General features: G+C 46.0%; 1 protein-coding gene across 16 annotated transcripts in view; it reads right to left on the bottom strand.

Annotated features, from left to right (window-relative positions):
• LOC108136874 (hemicentin-1) overlaps positions 1 to 21,390 on the bottom strand; it is a 160,477-nt gene that overhangs the window by 46,361 nt on the left and 92,726 nt on the right. For 15 of the 16 annotated variants that reach the window (XR_005977235.1, XM_041708293.1, XM_041708283.1 and 12 more), the window contains 3 exons: positions 13,054 to 13,185; positions 12,871 to 12,986; positions 12,051 to 12,435 (listed from right to left, as the gene is read on the bottom strand). Coding sequence is in view for 14 of the 16 variants with exons in the window: in XM_041708293.1 (XP_041564227.1) it covers positions 12,051 to 12,435; positions 12,871 to 12,986; positions 13,054 to 13,185 (633 nt within the window). In the remaining 2 variants the exon portion in view is untranslated. Of the gene's footprint in view, positions 1 to 12,050; positions 12,987 to 13,053; positions 13,186 to 21,390 lie in introns of all 16 variants that reach the window. The other variant, XR_005977236.1, reaches the window with a different exon arrangement.

Raw genomic sequence — 21,390 nt, 5'->3', positions numbered from 1 at the left:
TATACAAAAACAAGCCTGTGTAGATAAAAATCTTTGTTGGACGAATAAAAAAATTTTAAAATGTAAATTTATTATTTTCGTCACAAAATTTATTAACAGAAAATTTGTGCGTCGACAGTTTAATCGTCATGTTTTTTTTCTACCTCGCTAAGAGGGGTTTTTGTTTGATAAAGCCATTAACGAAAAACTTTGAATCATAAATACAGATAAATAAGATCTCAGATGCTGAAGACAAATTAATGAATATATAAAAAGCAACGTATCTTTACAATCATGAAAAAACCCATGATGCCATGGTAAAACTCCTGCTCAAATCTTTCTTTATGGTATGGTATATGCAAATACCAAAAAAAACATGAAAGAGATAAAATTAACAAAAACCGCAAAGAACATGAAGTAGATCTTAAATATACCAAAGTTGAGAAATTAATAAAACGTAAAGCCATTCAAAAAGACAAAAACATTAGAACAGAAAGACGAAAAGCATTGGCAAGTATTAAAACACATAGGTAAATTAAAAAAAATCTAAAGCGCAAAATCTCTTTACCTTTAGAGGGAAAACTGACCATACTGATGTGGACGAACATAATATTGACAACAGCTCAACAAATAAGTAACACACCTATCACTTCAAATAAGGGCTATTTACGAACATCATAGAAACATTAACAGAAGATGATAAAAAAGGTTTGGAAGATTTATTAGAAAATTTACGAGATCAATTAAACGAATATAAAGATTTTAAAGAAATAGTTGCAATTATAACTAGACAATCCAAAGGCATAAACGATTAAGTAGAAATTGATGCAATACACATTTTTAGATATTCATTACACATTTTCCGTGAGTATATCAAAGATTTACAAATGGATTACAATTAACAAGAGAGGGAAAATTTTATTCTTAAATACTAAAACATGAAGAGTTGAGACATAGATGAAGAAAAACTAAGGACTAATCCACACTTTTATTTTAGGTCATATACCAACTTCATTTAACGCAAAAGTATAGAAATTTAAAATACCCATGATAAATTTAAATATTTTTTAAATGATAAAAACAATGTTTTTTTTTTTTAGTTTGGATAATACACCAAGCTTAACTGTAACTGCAAATATATTAGACCAAAAATTTGAAATCACTAATCAATGTATCTCTCAAATTCTTACTAATCAATAAGCGAGTCTATAAAATATATTAAGCCTAACATCTTTGCAACATATAATTTAAGCAAAACACAAATTAAACAAACTTGCGAAATGTTCAACAAAACAATACAAGGAAACAACAATATATATATGCACTTTAGAAATAAGAATCTTAAAATTTCCGACTTCAATGATTATTTATGTTTTTTTTTTGTTTATTCCGTATTTTATTTATCGAATCTTATCTCTTAGAGACTAACGACAAGTAGACAATTCTTAATCTAGTTTATTTATTTAATTAATTACAATTATTATTATTTAAAAAGCGGCCCTACTATTATTGGTGGGTGGGGCGGTCTCTTCGGCGGATTCGTGTATGGCTAGAGCTCTAGATTAAAGAATACGCAAGTCTATTAGAATGGGCCAGAAGCTAGGGCGTTTACTTGGCCTTCACCTTCCCGATTTCGCCTTTTACAGATCCCACATTTAAATCTTTTTGGCTATACATCGATACATCGAGTGGAACAAACAAGTCTGGTGCATACTCGACGGAATCTGAGAGGATGTTTTGCAGAGCCGGCCAAACAAAGTCAGACAGAAGGGCCTTCTTGAAGCGAGAGTATTTAATGCTAAACCAAAATCAATGGCTGCTGGACTAGACTAAACATAAACTTACATATGGTAAAAATGTTATGTAACTTTACTTTCCAAACAATGGATCTAATTTTTGTTTGGCTCATTGTCTACTGAACTGAATTTATTTTTATTTTGTTACTAACATTCCGTAAGTTTCCAAAGAACGGATTTCATTGTTTTGTTTGAATTCATAATAATATTGATTTCAACAAATTGAAACTGTAATACTGAAACTGAAATACCAACAATAAAGCTAAACGTTTTTTGGGCAAGTGTATCGATGTTATCGATTGTCTAAAGCTATCACAATCAAAAACGTCGAGTGGGGGCACTATCGCGGTTTTTACAGCTCTAGATAGAACTCTTTTGATTATTTTTAAGTTACGTATATGGGTATGACATTACACCCGGCGACGGGATTGATGGTATATACGGTATGTTTTGTCGGCTGACTGGGTTTCGTGGTAAAGTAATTTGTTGGGTTCGTCGTGTTTTTGGCTCTTTATAGACAGGGCAGATTGTGATGTTGGCAGTGTGGTTTCCCCCCCAGTTGCTACATTTTTTGGCAGAATGGTCTTCCTTATTTACAAAGCAGGCCTCCCACAGACAACGCAGACGGCGCGCAGGATGCAGTACGTTCTCGTATGTCCGTATTCCTGAAAATTTGTGGACTGGACGTGTTCGTTCCGTTTGTGAGGTTCCTTAATGGTGATTCTGCGGTGCAGTAGTTATTGAAGTTTGTAAATTGGGTAAACTTCATTTGTTCTCAAGTGCATATTTTCAGACTCCAGTTCTACCTTGAACAATGTCTGGGGAATTTTTTTTCTATTTATTATATTCATGGCCATTCTGACGTTAAATCCTTTTCATCGACCGGAACTGTTGGTTCGATTCACTTGTAGTCCTTTGCTATTAATATTAATTTTTTTTTTTATTAATTTTTTCTCCCGTTTTCCAAAAATTCAGCCACTGTTTGATGGTCCTGTTCGTCATTTACATAAATCTTTGTTTCAATAATATTGCTCCTTTTAATTACGGCAATTTTATCAGTTATTTTTGTATCCAGTTCTACACAATTTTCCTGGCGAACATATAGGGGTGGCGGACTTAATGGCTTGGACTTAGGTGTGTGGTGTTGTCAGCCTATTTCTTGGAGTAGTTATTTCGGTAGTTTTGTTTACTTTCGATTTGTTTGCGCACTCAGCGCTTGTATGTAAATCACTAGTTGTAGGGCGAGAGCGGGAGCCAATAAAGCTTTCGTCTGTTCGCTCTTGCGAATTCGCCCCGTCTCTCGCCACCGTAGCATAAGTTAGGTTCTAAGAGAAATTATTGAAATATAATTGTTAGTGATCCATCGAACACCATCGTAGCCACTCCTTTTCGTCGCGCTTTCGATATAGTTTTACAATTTTTCGCAAATTAAAATCGCCAGAACTACTGCGTTCACAAAGTTTTTTCGCGTTGTTAATACAAAATAGTATTAAATTTTCATGGTGACCCCGACGTGATCAGCAGTAGAGTTCGCGAGTTTAATTTTTTTGTCGGTGAAAACTATAAACAATACCAACAACAACCAATTTATTCGTGTCGGTTCGGCCAATAAATTAATTTAAATAATTTCGTCGCTGGAAATTTTCTGCCGTTCTTGAAGTTGCGCCTGACGTTTCGGCAATTTTAATTGCTCAATTTGCTGCTGCCGCCAAATGGAAGACAAAAAGGAAGTTGCAATTATCAAGTCGGCCATCCAGGTATAGAGTGCCAAAAGTTGAAAGTTAATCTGTGGCGTTTTGTCAATTGTGTTTTGGCCCATCTTTCAACTTTTTGCATTCGTGTAAAAATCGGTAGATAGTGAGCATTCTAACCAAGAAATAAAAATTTGCATGTACTAACAACCAAAATTCTACAATAAATTTCGAATTATATGTGAATCGCTTTGGCCAAAGAACAAGCAATAAAATACTCGTCGTCGACCCAATTAGTGCGAACTTAATTCCCCCAACTTTCGTCGTAGTGAGCACCAATTTAGGGTATAAATAAAAATAGCTGGAAAAAAGTGCAAATTGTGAAAATTGTAGCTCTCAGAAAATTAGCGGCAATAACTTTCGCTGCAGTTTGTCCGAACATTTCCAGCGCTTTTCAGAATTTTCCCGCGCTTTTCCAATTTTTCCGCGCTTTTCATAATTTTGCGCGCATTTTGGCGTCAGGCTTATATATTCGTTGCCCTTAGTTATCGGTCAGTGTATCATTCTCCGTTAGCATCTGCATAGGAAGAGCCGCTAGCCGCGTACACATACACACGCACACCGACACCGCTGCCGCTATTTCGAGTTATCTTTTGTCGTTTTCGTTCTCGATCGCTGCAGCAGTGCAATTTTCGGTCTGCCTAAACGTTTGTTCGTTGTTTCGGTACGCTTGAGCTTGAGCGGTAGCTCCCCTACAGTGCGTGCGTGCGGCATATACTGTCGCAGGGTTTATATAAAAATATAAAAACCCTATTTAGATTTTTTTTGTAATTCTCTCGGCACTTAGCTCCCTTACACCGTGTGCGATCGGTATAGTACTCGTTGATTTTTTATTTTATTATTTAACAAAAAAAAAAAAAAATAATTTAATAAAAATAAATATTTAACACTTCTTCGATACCAACCAAATAAATACAAATAAACGCAATGGCAACTAAGGATATCGAAGAGCTTAAACATCAACGAGATGTCTGCATGAAAAGTATTAACCGAACTTATCGCCACTTAAAAGAAGCTAAATTATCTATAAATCCGGTCGAGCTTAAGTGTCGATTAGAGATTCTAAATACGCACATTGAAAATGCTTCACTTTTGCAAAACCAAATAGAAGTGAAAGATACAAAAGATGTATACCGCGAAGAGTTGGAAGAGAGGGCCGTAATGACAAAGTCATTGCTGATTTCAATTTTAAATAAGTCCAAACAAAATAATATCGAGAAATCCGCTCCGCCAGCAAATCGCCCGCCTCAATGCCGTCTGCCGAGCGTTGCTCTCCCAACTTTTAGCGGAAAACACTCCGAATTTAAAAATTTTATAAGCCTTTTCGAAACTTTCGTTGACAAAGATGACACTTTACACGATATTGAAAAATTCAATCATTTAATTTCGTGTTTAGCTGGAGACGCTTTAGGAACAGTTAGGGCCTTCCAAGTCACTGCGGAAAATTATCCCAAAGCCCTTGCTAGCCTGAAGCGGGTGTACGATAATGATTGTCTTATTTTTTTGACAACATATCGACACTTTTTAATTTGCAAAAAATTTCCCAGCCTTCAGCTACAGCCTTGAGAACCCTCATCGACACGGTCACAGCCTTGTATGACTCATTGCTGTCTATTGGGGATGATAGACGCATTACTAATGCCATTTTAATACATCTGGTAATGAGCAAGGTCGATGCAGGAACTAAAAGAAAATGGGAAGAACAGTTAGATTATACTTCGCTTCCACTTTGGAGCGAATGTGAGGCGGACCTCAACAGGCGTTACCAACACATGGTAGCAGAAGAGGCTTCCAAGCCTAAAACTGTTCCGCAGGCCCAATCTAACCCTAAGAAGAATGGAAATAGGAGTTTTTCGTTTGTCGCTGCCAGGAATGACTCTGTTCAATGCATGTATTGCAACTCAGCTGAACATCAGATTGGAAACTGCGCTTCCTTCGCAGCCCTGACAGTTCAGCAAAGATTCGATTTCGCTAAAAGAGCACCCTTATGCATTAACTGTTTAAGAAAGGGTCACACTGTCAAAAAATGCAAATCGAACAGATGTAGAGTGTGCAATTCCTCACATCACACTTTGCTACATATATATGCCCCAAACACAAATCTCGCGTTGCCACCTCCTTCTCAGCCCACGCTCATGCAGGAGTCTCCATCCACTTCGCATGTTTTGCATGCGAATGCATCGGATCGAGTCATTCTTGCAACTGCTGTTGTGAGCGTCCAAACAAAAAGCGGCGAGTTTGTATTAGCTCGAGCGTTGCTCGACTCTGGTTCACAATTAAACTTTGTAACCGACGAGCTCGCTCAGAGGCTCAAAATTACAAGAGAGGACGTGTGCATGAGCTTGCGAGGCATTGGTGGAACTAATGCCCAAGCCACAAAAAAAATACACACGATTGTGAAGTCGCGAGTAGGGAACAGCCAATTGTCGTCCGATTTTTGGATTATGAAAAATATTTCTGGTTATCATCCGGATCAAGCGGTGAACACCAGCGGGTGGAGGGTGCCTGAAAATATTCAGTTGGCAGATCCATTCTTCTTCAAGCCCCAAAAAATAGATATGCTTATCGGCGCTGAAACATTCTTTGAACTTTTATCGATTGGCCAGATAAAGCAGGGCCCTGAATTCCCCCATCCTACAAAAGACAGTTCTCGGCTGGATAGTGTCAGGCAGATGTGCCTCTGAAAATAATAAAAACGCTGAAAAAATGGTACATCTCAGCTGCCAGGAGGAAGCGTTGGAGTCAAATGACACAACCCTGCAGAAATTTTGGTCTGTGGAGGACTTGCCGCCCAAGGCTAAAGTCCATACTCCTGAGCAACAACTCTGTCAACAACACTTTGAGAAAAATACTCAAAGATTGTCGTCCGGTAGATTTTCGGTTCGTTTACCGTTTAAATCTGACCCAAATACTCTTGGTTCGTCATACGAAGTTGCGAAACGTAGATTTTTGTCGCTAGAAAGGAAATTGTCAAAGGACCCTTCGCTGAAGAAGATGTATATTGAATTCATGGAGGAATATGTTTCACTGGGCCACATGTCCTCCACCAATGACAAAATTCCGAATACTCCGCACTATTTCATTCCGCACCAATGCGTTTTACGGCCACAAAGTACTTCAACTAAGTTGAGAGTAGTTTTCGATGCATCGAGCCGTACTTCTACGCAGGTAGCGTTGAATGACATCTTGATGGTAGGCCCAACTATTCAAGAGGAGCTGTACTCGACTCTGCTTCGGTTTAGATTGCATAAGTTTGCCCTTGCGACCGACGTCAAAAAGATGTATCGCCAAGTGATGGTGGACGAAGCTGATCGTAACTTCCAGCTCATAGTATGGAGACGAGATCCTTCTGAGTCCCTGAAAATCTTTAAGTTGAACACCGTTACATATGGAACTTCGCCAGCAGCCTTTTTGGCGATTCGGTGTTTAATGCGGCTAGGAGAGATGGCGCAAGCAACTCATCCAAAAGCCGCAAATGTTATTCAGAATGATTATTATGTTGACGATTTGTTGACTGGCGCCGGATGCGCTGAGGACCTGCAAAGCCTTCGAGACGAAGTTTCTCAGGTCTTGCAAGAGGCAGGCTTTGAATTGGCAAAGTGGTTTTCAAACTGCCCAGAGTTATCCGCATCTGATAGCGCTGTAATGCCACTTATGGCAGACTCAGACGTAACCAAGACCCTTGTCGTGGTTTGGTTACCGGTTAAAGATTACTTTCAATTTCTGTTGGATGACTCTTTCCTGGATCTTCGCGCGACAAAACGAAATATTTTGTCGGTGACTGCTCGACTTTTCGACCCACTTGGTCTCTTGTGTCCTTTGGTCACAAAGGCAAAGATGTTGTTGCAGGAACTGTGGCTTCGAAAATTAGATTGGGACGAGTCGCTACCGATGCAGTTGCTCACGTCGTGGGAGACGTTTAAAGCAACGCTTCTGCAGCTGCCTAAAATTAAGGTATCGCGATTCGTCAACACAGATCCACAAGCCCCGATTCAAATACATGGTTTCGCTGACGCTTCCATGCGAGCGTATGGAGCGTGCATCTACGTTCGGACTCAAACTGCTGAAGGTTTGAAAGTGTCTTTGTTGACCGCCAAATCGAAAGTAGCTCCCCTCAAGACGAAAACTTTGCCTCGCCTTGAGCTGTGTGCAGCTCACCTTTTAGCAGATCTCTATAATCGTGTCAGGCCATTGCTAAATTCTCCCATTGAGAATGTTTTCCTGTGGACAGACTCCGAGATCACTTTACACTGGATTAAAACCCAACCCTCGTCGTTGTCGGTTTTTGTTTCGAACCGGGTTGCAGAAATTCAGGAGTGGTCGGAGAAAGCAATTTGGAGACACGTTCCCACGAAAGTCAACCCAGCAGATATAGTGTCCCGAGGATGTGACGTAGAGGAGCTTACAACGTCCATTTGGTTCGGTGGGCCTTCGTTCTTGCTAGACTCAGAAAATAATTGGCCTGTAAATAAACATTTCGAACTGCCGGCTGATGTAATGTCGATGGAGCTACGCAAATCGGCAATAGCTCTCGTAGTCAGCCCAGAGCCAAATTATGTGCTTCAGAAAATAGAGTCCTTTTCGTCGCACCTGAAGCTTCTGAGAGTTTTCGTGTGGGTTTTTCGTTTTATTCAAAGGTGCAGAAAGGTGTCGAAGCCCTTTGAAAAAAGTATTTCGCCAAGAGAACTGGATTTCGCTTTTGATCAAATTGTCGAAGTTGTCCAATTTCACGAGTTCAGGGACGACATAAGTAAAATTCGGAAGAATAAACCGGTAGCAACGAATATTCAAAAGTTAAACCCTTTTCTTCAGGAAAATAAATTGGATTGGTGCTCCTCGACATTGCTACGAGTTGGGGGTCGGTTATTGAATGCTCCTATCCCGTACGAAGCCAAATTCCCGTTGTTGCTGTCTAAAAGCTCACAGTTCGTCAGATCCTATGTGTCATACCTGCACGTTACGAACTGTCACGCTGGCCCACGAGCTCTCGTAAGTCGTCTGCGCGAGAAAATCTGGCTAGTTAATGCTCAAGAAGTCTGCCGACGAACAGTTCGGTCGTGCATGCGCTGCTTTCGCTGTAAGCCGCAACTTTTGACGCAAATTATGGGAAACTTGCCAGCAGATAGACTTCGAGCTCTCCGCCCGTTCAATATTTGTGGCGTTGATTTTTGTGGTCCCTTCAGCACAACGTATCGTATCCGTGGTAAGCCACCGTACAAGTCGTACGTGGCCTTGTTCGTCTGTTTTGCGTCCAAAGCGGTCCACTTAGAATTAGTGTCTGACCTAACCACTGATGCGTTCTTGTTGGCATTTCAAAGGTTCGTGAGTCGTCGCGGGATTCCGGAGAAGGTGTGGTGCGACAACGCCACCAATTTCGTCGGCGCAGATCGCCACATGAGAGAGTTCCGAGCCCGTCTGGAGGAGCAGGGGGGCGGTATCGAAACATTCGCATCAAAAAAAGGATGCGAGTTTGCGTTCATACCGCCCAGAGCACCGCACTTCGGCGGACTATGGGAGGCAGGTGTGAAGTCTGCAAAGCACCTGTTCCTTCGGACGGTAGGCCAAGACCTCTTGACCGCGGAGGAGCTCGGAACTCTGCTCACCAGCGTGGAGGCCGTGCTCAACTCCAGGCCCCTCGGCGCTCTAAGCAGCGAGGCCCTGACCCCCGGGCACCTGCTCATCGGCGGCCCTTCCAGCTCATAGTATGGAGACGAGATCCTTCTGAGTCCCTGAAAATCTTTAAGTTGAACACCGTTACATATGGAACTTCGCCAGCAGCCTTTTTGGCGATTCGGTGTTTAATGCGGCTAGGAGAGATGGCGCAAGCAACTCATCCAAAAGTCGCAAAAAGCCTCTTCTGGCCCCACCATCAGCGGCGCTCCCGGACCAGATCAGCCTGACCTGCTTGCGACGATGGCGAGGTGTCTCGTCTCTCAGGCACAGGTTTTGGCAGCGATGGTCCCGGGAGTACATCTCCAGCCTCCAACAGCGGTCCAAGTGGCACCAGGGGGAGCCCAACCTCGTCGTGGGAGCGCTCGTCGTCGTCGCAGAAGACAATCTTCCGCCCCAGCAGTGGAGGATCGGACGAGTGGTAGCGGTGCACGCCGGCGCCGATAGCAAGGTTCGCGTGGCGGACGTCAGGACGCAGGACGGCGAATATCGGCGAGCTGTTCACCGACTGGCCCTGTTGCCCGTTCTGGGCTGAAGGACGTCGTCCCTTCAGAGGGGGCGGTGTTTGCGCACTCAGCGCTTGTATGTAAATCACTAGTTGTAGGGCGAGAGCGGGAGCCAATAAAGCTTTCGTCTGTTCGCTCTTGCGAATTCGCCCCGTCTCTCGCCACCGTAGCATAAGTTAGGTTCTAAGAGAAATTATTGAAATATAATTGTTAGTGATCCATCGAACGTCATCATAGCCACTCCTTTTCGTCGCGCTTTCGACATAGTTTTCACAAGTTTCGCAATTAAAATCGTCTCGAACTACTGCGTTTACAAGTTTTCGCGTTGTTAATACAAAATATTATTAAATTTTCAGTTTAAATAAATTGACTGTAGCGCGACAGGTTTAGCATTGAAAAATATCTTAAAAGCAAGAAAAACACATATTTGTGGATACTTTTGAAAAGGCGTTTGGTGCTGTTGCCTATATAAGTACCATTTATAAGAATAGACAAACGACTGAGCCCTTATTATGCGCTAAATCGAACATCATCGTAGCCACTCCCTTTCGTCGCGCTTTCGACATAGTTTCACAATTTTCGCAAATTAAAATCGCCAGAACTACTGCGTTCACAAAGTTTTTCGCGTTGTTAATACAAAATAGTATTAAATTTTCACGATTCATAATATTTCTTTTTCGATTGTGGGCTTAGTTTCCTATTCAACTGCACATTGCGATCGATTCCAGTTTTTAGTAACGCTTCGTTTGCATTTTTGTCACCTTTTGTTTGGGTAGATTTGAGCTGTTATTAAATTTGTTGTCGTTAGGGTCGATGTCACAGTTTAAAAGATAGCGCATTGTGCTGGTAGTTGTTGTAATTAACAAATTGTTGATAAGGTTGTACGGATCGGGGGACGGGCATTGGTAACTCCATGGCTCATTTTGTATCTGGCCGGTTGGGCAGCTCACTCCGTGACCGCTTGCACTGTTGCAGATTTTTTTGGTGCTGATAACTGATCCCCTCTTATAACTGATCCCTTGTTATAGAGAAGCTAGCGTTATTTCTGAATGACGAGAGCCTACGTTCGTCTTGTTGCTGTTGCCGGGCGTTGCAAAATTTTTTAACTATGTTTTTAGAGTTTGCGCTCTGACATGAAGAAAAAATGGAAAATTATCACGGGCGACACGAGCACACGTACTCATGCCTACCCTGAGCGTCTTTTCGCGAATTAAACTTCGGTTATTTTCACTATATTTTTTAATCACACGGCGGAGGTTACAAAATACATTCGTTGTCGTTAACGGTCGACATATTTATTCAAAGATTATAAACGAATATAAAATTATGTTCTCTAGCACAAACGTAACATTATACGAACCAATACCGTATCAGACCGGAAAAGGTTCCTTCAAACTGTTTTGATCAGCCATTTGGTTAACCGGGAGGTGTGTTCACCTGTCAACCATTTCAAATGGTCAAAGAAAAAACTGATCGACTACTTTGAGTATGAGTCGGCAGCAAACGCATTCAAAAGTTTCAGTTTTGCTTCATATGCTCTTTTTTTTAAATGAGAAGCGCAGAAAACTTGAAATCTTTACTAATGCTAATTGTTAAACTAAGTTATGAATAAAAATATATCCAAACTGTTTTGATGTGAGCACTAATCAAAAAAGTCTCACGAAGTTGTTATTATAAGACATATTTATTTTTTTTTTTGAGCCGAACATCGGATCGAATCCGGATCAGAGAGAGAGAGAACCTGTATTTTAGTTATTGTTTTGTTAGTGTGCACACTGCATTGAAAAAATCGGATGTGCCGGACAAAATCGCTGGTGACCAGGGAAAAATACTTCCTGTACAACATAGTGTCTAGTGACGAAACGTGAAGTTTACCAAGTTTAAAACAAAACTTAATTTTGCATCTTTCTTCGATGATAATTTCTATACCGACGACGCAAACATACTGTTATTTTTGGCGCAGTAGCTTTTAGTAAATCAAATGTCATGCAATTTTTACTGTAAGTGTAAAACGATATAGCTTTCCAACAAATCTACTACTATCTTCTGGTAGTGCTACCAGGAATCTCCCTATAGGAAAAGTCCTGTTTACTTTGGGACAGCCTGTGTAGATAGCTTTAAAGCTGAGAAACTAGTTTGCTCAAAAAAAAAAAAGACAGGCGGTCGGACATTGTTAGACCGACTGTCTTAGTGACCCTGATCATGAATAAATAAAATATGTACTTTATATCGACGGAAATGTCTAACGCAGTGATTACAATAAATATTGTATTCATTTTATGAATATACAAAATTGGGACTAGGAATTTAAAATGTTTGGTTTTCAAATAAAAATGTATCGTACTCACCAAAACTGATAACATGCTTTCAAAGTCGCCTGTGGCTGGCGATGATTCCATGTATTTTTCCTTAACAAAATAGCGAGTATCGTTTTTCGGTATCGGCTCTCCATCCTTTAGCCAAGATATTTCACAGCGCGGAACGCACTCAATGCGACAGGTCAAACTGGCATTGGCCGTGGTGTGCAGTATTCCCGTATAAGGTGGCAAGTTCTTGATAAAAAACGGTGGTGCGTGTACCTCCAAGTTGACTGTAGCCATTTCGCCTTTGCCCCCCTCGTTGAATGCGTAGCAAGAATAATTGGTCCGACTATCTAGGCCGACCGGCTCCACCGTCCAGTCCTTCGTCACAATGTCCTGGAGAGGACCTCGACCGCCGCGTAGCCAACGAAATCTGTTGGGTTTCGAAACTATTTGAGCAACAAACGACAATTTTCCCATTTTTCGGTAAAGGGCATAGGACGATGCGGAAGCGTACGAATCGGATTCTAGCTGTACCCCCGTGTAAAGAGTTAAAATTTGCGGTTGTGGCATGTGTGAGGTAATCGTGAGTAATGTACAAGGAAATTGGTTTAAATGTAAATCAATCAGAGCATGAGTTTCTTTAATTTCGTGAGCTGGGTGGGATGCGTTGGCCTTTAATGTTCGTGATGATATTTGTGACGAAGCACCGTACTGAAGTAGTTCTTGATGTTTATGCAGCAGCAGCTTTTCGAAAGCAATGTCAGCTTCGTGCTGTTGCAGTGCTTGGACGGTATAGAAATTAATAAGTGGTGCGTTGTGTGGTTTCGTAATTTTGTGATTCTGGTTGACTTGCTGTGTTACAAACCTATTTGAGTTTGGGTAGCCGGGATCATCTACGGAGCACGTGAATGTCACGCTCTTTTTCTTTACGGCGACTAGGGGAAAAAGAGTAAGTGCAGCAGATCCGGGCTCGTAATGCACCTGTTTAAAAGTACGTTGGAAAAAAATGTAGTTTACAATAACTTAACTAAAAACAACTTTTACCAACCATCAATTCTTTGTCTTCGCTGCGTGGACCCCAGCCAGCAGAATTAAAGCCCTCACAAGAATAATTGTAGAAGAAGCCACGTCCAATACTTTCCAATAACAGTTTACTTGGGTCTATGTGGCAAAGATCCTCCTAAAAATAAATACAGTAAAGTAAAAAAGTTATTTTTTTAATGTACACAAAGAATGTATGTCCCCATATTTCTTTAAATTTAAAACCAATTTTCTAAAATTTGTAAGGATGCTCTCTGGCCGGGGTACAGATCTCAGTCAGATCCAGGAGTCCTTTACAAGAAATTTGTAAATCACCGAAACACCGGACTAGAGAGTATCATTCAACGAGTGAATGAGTCGTTTGGGGAGTCACACCGAAGGTTCTCATAGACGCCAGGAGAGAGAGAGTTGGTGTCGGAGTTGGTCACGCCGTACCTTGCTCCTGGGTTAAAAATTCCACGGGCTGGACCTTAGGGCGAGGCCAAGCCAGGCGAACAGTTTTCGCGAGTATGGGGACGCCGGATGGTCCCGCTGATCACTTCCGCGATTGGGACACGTAAGTCGCTTTCCGCGTGTCGCAGGCCAAAAATTCACCGGGCTGGACCTTGGGGCGAGGCCAAGCCAGACGAACGGTTTCGCGAGTATGGGGATGCCGGGTGGGGTTGCGTCGCGCGCAAATCGTTCTCGATGTATCGGATGCCAAAAATCCACCGGGCTGGACCTTCGGGCGAGGCCAAGCCGGATAGGATTTGTCGGACACGAGGGGGGATTGGAGGAGAAAGGATGGCGGTACGATTGACCAGTCGGGAATGATGTCCGCGCGCAGGTCACATGCACTATGAAGAGGAAAGCTATTGTACTAGACCAGACGGGCCGGGTGTCCACGTGCCGGTCGCATGCGCTACGAGGAGGAAAACTAGGGTACTAGACCAGACGGGCCGGGTGTCCACGTACGGGTCACATGCACTACGAGGAGGGGGATCTAAGGTACTAGACCGAACGGGATGGGTGTCCACGTCGGGTCTCAAATGCTACGATATGGGGAACCAAGATACTGGACCAGACGGGCCGGGTGTCCACGTACAGGTCCCAAATACTACGGGGAGTGAGGTTAAGATACTGGACCGGACGGGACGGATGTCCACGTACAGGCCCCATGCACTACGAGGGAGGGGGGAATCTAAGATACTAGACCGAACGGGATGGGTGTCCACGTCGGGTCTCAAATGCTACGATGTGGGGAACCAAGATACTGGACCAGACGGGCCGGGTGTCCACGTACAGGTCCCAAATACTACGGGGAGTGAGGTTAGAATACCAGACCGGACGGGGCGGATGTCCACGTACAGGTCACATGCACTACGAGGAAGGGAGCTAGGCTACTATAAATAAAAAGAATCACGATCATGGAATTTACTTTGTTTTATTATTATTATTATTATCTTTCCATTTATCTACTGTCTTCCTATGAGTCCGCTACACCGTCTTTGCCTGACGGATAGGAATTTTGCATACACTAACCTCAAACACACTCACAAGTTCACTTCTTCATTAACCGCGTGCCTTCGCGCGGTCGAGGCGTTACTCGAATTATCCGTCAAGCGAGTTAAGGGAGGCGCGTCCGCTCCGTTCTACTTTTCCGGCACGAGAGACCGCCTGCTCGATCGGTGTGAGACCACCTACCCCACGTTCCCTTTTTCCCACTTTCGGGATTTCTAGCATATTCCTTAATTTCTAGTATTTTTCCTTACCCACTAAAATCTGCTGGCGTTGCCACTCGGGTTCGGAACTTAGCTTAATATTCAGTTTCAACTTAAAATTTATTATTCATTATGGATCACTTACACCTATAACTTACATACTACTAACTTAATATTTAATATTCACGGTCTGACGCTTATACCTATAACCTAACATATTATTATTCAAAAATTGTATCGTACGCCTAAGTGTGTACGTTACACCCCCCCCTTTCTTCCCGCGGCGCGATAAAGAGGCGCCCGTCGCTCTTGATGGTGACGATGAAGCGGAGTCCGTCGCCTCCTATGGCTATGCGGACTCGGCGTCCGCGGCCGGCCCGGGTCGCTACCTTCCTCTGGATTTCCTGGACGATACGTCTGGGTAGGTAACGTAAACCGCTACCACCAATCCAGCCCTCCGGCAAGGGGCAGAGGTCGTCCTCCCTTCCTGCGGGTTCCGTCAACTCCAGTGCGGAATCCGACACGGCTTCTACGCCGTCCGTCGTCGTGGCATTCGGTGGGGTATCCCTAGCGGCGGATTCGGTCGAATCGATCTCCGAAATATCCATTAGGACCTGGTCCAACAAGCGATCTTCCCACTCGGTCAGCTGGTCGATTGGATGAGCACAGCTGGGGAAGTGCTGGGGATCTACGGCCCCGTTCCACCGCTGTCCAGCGTCGCCTCGATAGGGATAATCTGGCCGAGATCTGGCCGAGGTGTCCACGCCCCGCAGATCCTGCTGCGGCGACGTCTGGAAACACCGGCGGAATAATGGCCTTTCCCCTTCGTCGTCCTCGCTGTCAGAGATCAGTTCGAATCCCGCCAGGTATACGGGATCCGGGGAGTCTGATGTTATGACCCTAGGTTCGGGGAGTCCCGCTTCCTGTACGGGTTCTACCTCCTGTACCCGATCTTGGTTAGCCGGAGAGGTCTGGGTACTCTGGCTAGACATTTTCGTCTCCTTGACCCGCTCCACGACTGGGGATGTCTGAACCCCTAGAGACACCGACACGGGGGGCACTACCGTACGTCGGGGCGGGGTCCTCGGTTGTCCTATCCTCTCGCCGACTGCCTTCTCGACGTCAACGTCGGGGTCTGTCGCTCTGTTGTTTTCCAACGCCGGGGGCAGAGGCGGGGATGGCGGTTCGTCGACGTAGGGTCCCTCTGCAGGCAACCCCGGGACTTTGACTACTACCGAGCGGACGTCGATGCGCATGAACGAGACGTGTCCCGCATACCGGCAGACCTGGTCTTCGGACGTATGATGGTACGAATGTTCCACGTCTGGGAATCGTGGAGGACTGGGCCTTGGGTAACCCGGATGGCCTGACCGAGGGTCGCGTCGGGTCCACGGGTACTGCTCCTCCGAGGTGGGCCGTCGGGACTCCGTATAGTACGGCTCCCCTGGTCGTCGTCCGTTGGGGTAACCGCTGGACCCACCTGGTGAGCTTTCCCTGGAACGTGGGGGCCTGCTGAACATCTCCGAATCCCGGTCACTGGCGTCGTCTTCGTCGTCTTCCAGGCGGTAGGGAGCAGACTGGGGCGACGTCGGATGATGATATTGTCGCGACCCGTCGGGTCGGGGGCTCCACAAGCCTCCGCGGAGTCCTGCGAACCGGGATCCTTCCGGAGCCTGGGAACAGTCGTCTGTCTCCACCGAGCTACCGTCTGTTTCGCCGTCCGACGTGAGGAACTCCCTTTCCATCGCTTCGTCGCCTCCGTCATGATGACTCGTCTCCATGTGGAAGACCTCCGTGTCGTTGGAGTCGTCCGACAACACAATTACTTCATCCATCTGAAATGGTAAACTTAACTTATTGATATTGCCCCACCTCTTCGAACTCCCTACCTGACGGTGTAGCTAACAAAGGACTCGGCCTTAATCTGTTATAATGGTTATACAATAGTTACTCTACTGGTTACACAATGGTTATTCGGTGGTTATACAGAGGTTATACAGTGGTTATACAATGTTTACTAGACTAGTTGTTATACTATTCTGCGGCTGTATGCCGCTTACTGCATCGGGTCGTTCGATCCGACAATACTATCGTCGATCCTATCCGGAGGGGCTTCTGCGTAGTACGGTTTGAGCTGGGATATGTTGGCGATGCGTCGCCGTCGATCTCCGGGACGTTGCAGGCGTACCAAGTTCGGAGATGTGAATTTTGTAACGGTATAAGGGCCGTCATACTTGGGAGCAAGTTTGGCGGCGAATCCCTCGGCTGCTTTCGATAAGGGATGCTGACGCAGCCAAACTTGACCGCCGAGCGTGGGTCTCCATTCTCGCCTTCGTAGGTTATAGTGTCTCGCCTGGTCTTGAGACGCTCGCTGAAGATTCGCTCGTACGATGTCGAAGATGCCTTTGAGGTGAGACGCCTTGTCTTCAGGACCTGTATGCACGACCGCCGATCCGGGGGTCAGTTCATCATACAGCATCGCAGGCAAGCGTGGTTCCCGTCCTTGAGTTAGGAACGCGGGACTATACCCCGTCGAATCCGATACACTGCTATTGATCGCGAGGGATATCTCTGGCAGCATACTATCCCACGAACTCTGGTCGCCTTCCGACAGCTGGGATATCAGCGTCTTCACAGTGCGGTTGGTCCTTTCTGTGGGATTCTCTTGTGGACAATATGGAGCCGTGTACTGGACTTCTACGCCGAGCTGGGTGAAATAGTCTTTCAGGACCCGGCTTGTGAACTGGGTTCCATTGTCGCACACGAACTTCCGGGGAATGCCCACTCGCGCAAGTATACGTTCCCGAAACGCTTTCTGCACTTGAGCTGCGGTAGCTTTCCGGAGTGGTATCAGTTCTACCCATTTCGAAAATACGTCGTGAAACACCAGAAGCATGGTATTACCTTGTTTTGACCGGGGTAGCGGGCCTACAAAATCCGCGCAGAGAATGTCGAAAGGTTCGCTGACAACCCGGGTTAGCATCTTACCTGCCGCTTTGGTTTGTTCCGTCTTAAACCTTTGACAAGATTCACAATGGCGAACATGGCGTTTCGCGTCGCGATACATACCGGGCCAGAAATACCTCTGGGTCAGACGCGTAATTGTTTTTCGGACTCCCAAGTGTCCTGCGGTCGGGGAATCGTGACATTCACGTAAGACGCGGTTTCTACGGGAAGTTGGCACGCAAAGCTTCCACGGGAAGTAGTCCTCATCGTCAGCTCGGTAACCCATGTTCCTGTAGAGCTGGTCGTTTTCGATCATGTAGTCAGCGAATTTCTCGGGTTCCTCCTGTATTTGCTCCTTCATCTTTTTGATCCAGTCGCAGTGGTCCTCGAGTTCGACAGCACCCTGCAGTATCTCACAAGGCTGTCGCGAAAGTGCGTCGGCCACGACGTTCAATTTACCTCGTCGATAGCGTACGTCGAATTGGAATTGCTGCAATTCTAGCGCCCAACGCGCTATTCGGCCAGAAGGGCTCTCAATAGAATTTAGCCACTTGAGAGCTAGATGGTCAGTGACGACCTCGAATCGGTACCCTTCCAGGTAGCACCGCATCTTCCTGATTGCCCAGATTATGGCCAGACACTCTTTCTCCGTGGTAGTGTAATTTTGTTCCGCGGGGGTTAATCGGCGGCTAGCGTATGCGATGACCTTCTCTTGACTTTCGGAGCCCTGTGATAAAACTACGCCCAAGCCGACGTCACTCGCGTCTGTTTGCAAAATGAACTTCTGGTCGAAATCCGGACAGCCTAATACGGGAGCAGTAGTCAGACATCTTTTAATTTCTTCCAAGGCGGCTTGCTGTTCTGGTCCCCAGGTCCACTTCCGTCCTTTCTTTAGTAGCGCGGTCATCGGTTGCACGATAGTCGCGAAGCTAGGGACAAATCGCCGATACCACGAGGCCATCCCGATCCATTGGCGGAGTTCCTTTAAGTTGGAGGGGGCCTTCAACCCGTTGATCGCAGACACCTTCTCGGGATCAGTCTGAATTCCGTCACTGCTGATGACGTGGCCGAGGTAGACGAGTTTCTGCTTGAAGAAGCAACACTTCTTTGGATTTATTCTTAAATTCGCGGCCCGCAATCTGCGGAAAACTTCCGAGAGATGAGTAAAGTGCTGGTCTTCTGTCGCGCTTATGATAATAATATCATCTAGGTAAGCGAAGGCGACCGGTTCCATTTCCACGCCGATTACACTATCCAGAGCGCGTTGAAACGTGGCGCTGGCAGAATGCAACCCGAAGGGCATGACCTTCCATTGATACAATCCTCTCCCAGGGACCGTAAACGCTGTATATTGGCGACTATCCCTAGCCATGGGAATTTGCCAATAGCCATGCTTCAAGTCCAACGTGGAGATATATCGGGCGTGGCGTAATTTCTCCAGAATGTGATTGATTCTCGGGACTGGGTAGGCGTCGGGCACTGAGTGTGCGTTTAGCTGACGGTAATCTATACACATGCGCCAATCGCCAGTTTTCTTCTTGACCAATACGATGGGAGCGCTGTGTGGGCTTCTGGAGGGTTCGATGGCCCCGTCACGGAGCAGTTCGTCTACTTGGGCATCGATGGCATGTTGCATCGCGGGGTTCCGGGGATAATATCTTTGTTTTACGGGCTTGTCGTCGCGCATGACGATGGTGTGCTCGGCGACGTGAGACACCCCGTGCAGTTTCTCGAATAGGGCCAGTTCCCGATCGATGAAGCTTTGTTGCGCCGGACTCAATAATGTGCTCTGTCGCTGTTCTTCGTCTTCTACCGCCCCCGTCCTAGTGGGCGCACCGGCATTGATGTTCGGGGTTATAGTTCGCGTGGGAATAGGACTGGGTATCTCTGCTTCTTCTGGCCTGGCAGTTCCCAAATGGGCACCAACCGCAACAGGGTGTACCGTTTTCTCCTGGTTGCCCCGCGCCTTTATAAGTACTGGCTGTAAGAAAGGGTCTCCAGCCGCTTGGGCTTCGTTTTGCAAGTCGAGTGTAGCTCGACCACATCGCACCTGAGTTCCCGCTACTTTGAGGAAGTCCATTCCAAGTATTACACGATCTAACATGGTGGGCATTACTAACATGGGTAAGAGCACCGTAGTGCCGGCTAACGTAACCGAGGTTCGCCAGAGCTTTGTCACATCCAGACATGACCGATCGGCCAACGCTATTCTAGTGACAACATCCTGTAACTCGTCTGCACGCGCGGCCAGTCGAGTAAAACTTTCACTGACGAAACTCCTCGATGCCCCTGTATCAATGGTGGCGTCCACACGTTGTCCTCCGACTTCTATCGCTGCTGTGATGAGCCCGCCGTGTAATCTCAACGGGGGTTTTACTGGGGTCGGGTTGCTGCTCCGTTCGTCTCCGCCGCACCCGGGTTCCGGCGGAGACGTTCTCCGTTTCCCGACGCATTTCGACGGCAACATTCTATCGTTAAAACTCCTGGTCGCCCACAGTCCCAACAGAAATCCCGACGTGGGTTGGGGCAGTTCCTTTGGAGATGTCCGTTCTCTCCACAACGATTACAAGCCCGTCTTATATCTAGTCGAGAGGTTCCTTGACCGATCATCTGATGGGTCACATGTCCTGTCTGCGTTGAATTCACCGGATTCCGGAATGGGTTCGGCGATCGGCGAAGTTGAGGTTCTTCTTGCTTCCTGTCCATAGTTGTTTTTGGCTCTCGTCGAGTCGTCTCGAGTTGTTTGACACTCTCATATTCTGTGGCCATATGAGTCAATTGTGTCAAAGTCGCGAATTCACTGCGTTTAATATACAGTCGGTATTCCGGAGCCATGTTTTCATATGCTCGGTACAATTCTTCCTCTTCTCGATAACCGGCTTGCTGCATCTTGGTTCTGAGCTCGATCAAGTAGGTCTTGAAAGGCTCTCCTCTCCGCTGCACGTGGGTCCGTATCTCATCTTCCAACCGCTCGAAATATCGAGGTGGTAGGAAGAAGTCGAGGAATTCCCTCCTGAAAGTTCCCCATGAGGCCGACTGTAGGTGGCTCGTGCGAAACCATCGTGCCGCTGGGCCCTCCAAGATCTCGGACATAACGCGGGGCACCTCCTCTGGATTTATCCTGTAAGTCGTCATCTTTTCCTCGAGCGCGGCGATGAGAGTCAACGGATCTGAACTCCCATCGAACCGTAAATTCCATTTGTGCATCTTCTCGGGGAGCAGATGTTGAGTTGGAGCCGTGCTGCTCCGTGTGTCTTGTCCTTGTAGATCGGCGGGTAAGCGGGCGTCTACCGGTGGCATCCAGCTACCGTGCGTCGATCCTGGGTGGATCCCTCGATGGCGGGCTGGTGTCCCGATCGATGTGGCTCCGGCCGTCATGGGAATGGTGAGGGATTCTGCGAACTGTCCCGTCTCACCGTTCCTGCCTGGAGGGTTCGGACTTGGGGCCCGGCTACTATATTGCACCTGCAACTGAGCCAGTCGGTCCCACACACTTTGTGGGAACGACCCTGTGTTGACGAGGTTGGCGAATGCCTTCCTGGTCTCCTCGACGGTTCCGTCGGCTTTAAAACCAAACTCCAGGGCGAGAGCGCTGAGTTCGTCTTTTCGACGAGCGTATATCCAGCGGACTCCTATACCTGGATTCTTAACAAAATCGGCTTCTTCGTACTCACCGTCAGATTCCTTAGGGTTACTCA

Source organism: Drosophila elegans, unplaced genomic scaffold, assembly GCF_018152505.1.
Source record: "Drosophila elegans isolate 14027-0461.03 unplaced genomic scaffold, ASM1815250v1 contig_208, whole genome shotgun sequence".
NCBI lineage: Eukaryota > Metazoa > Arthropoda > Insecta > Diptera > Drosophilidae > Drosophila > Drosophila elegans.
This window is presented reverse-complemented; position numbering and strand designations above follow the sequence as displayed.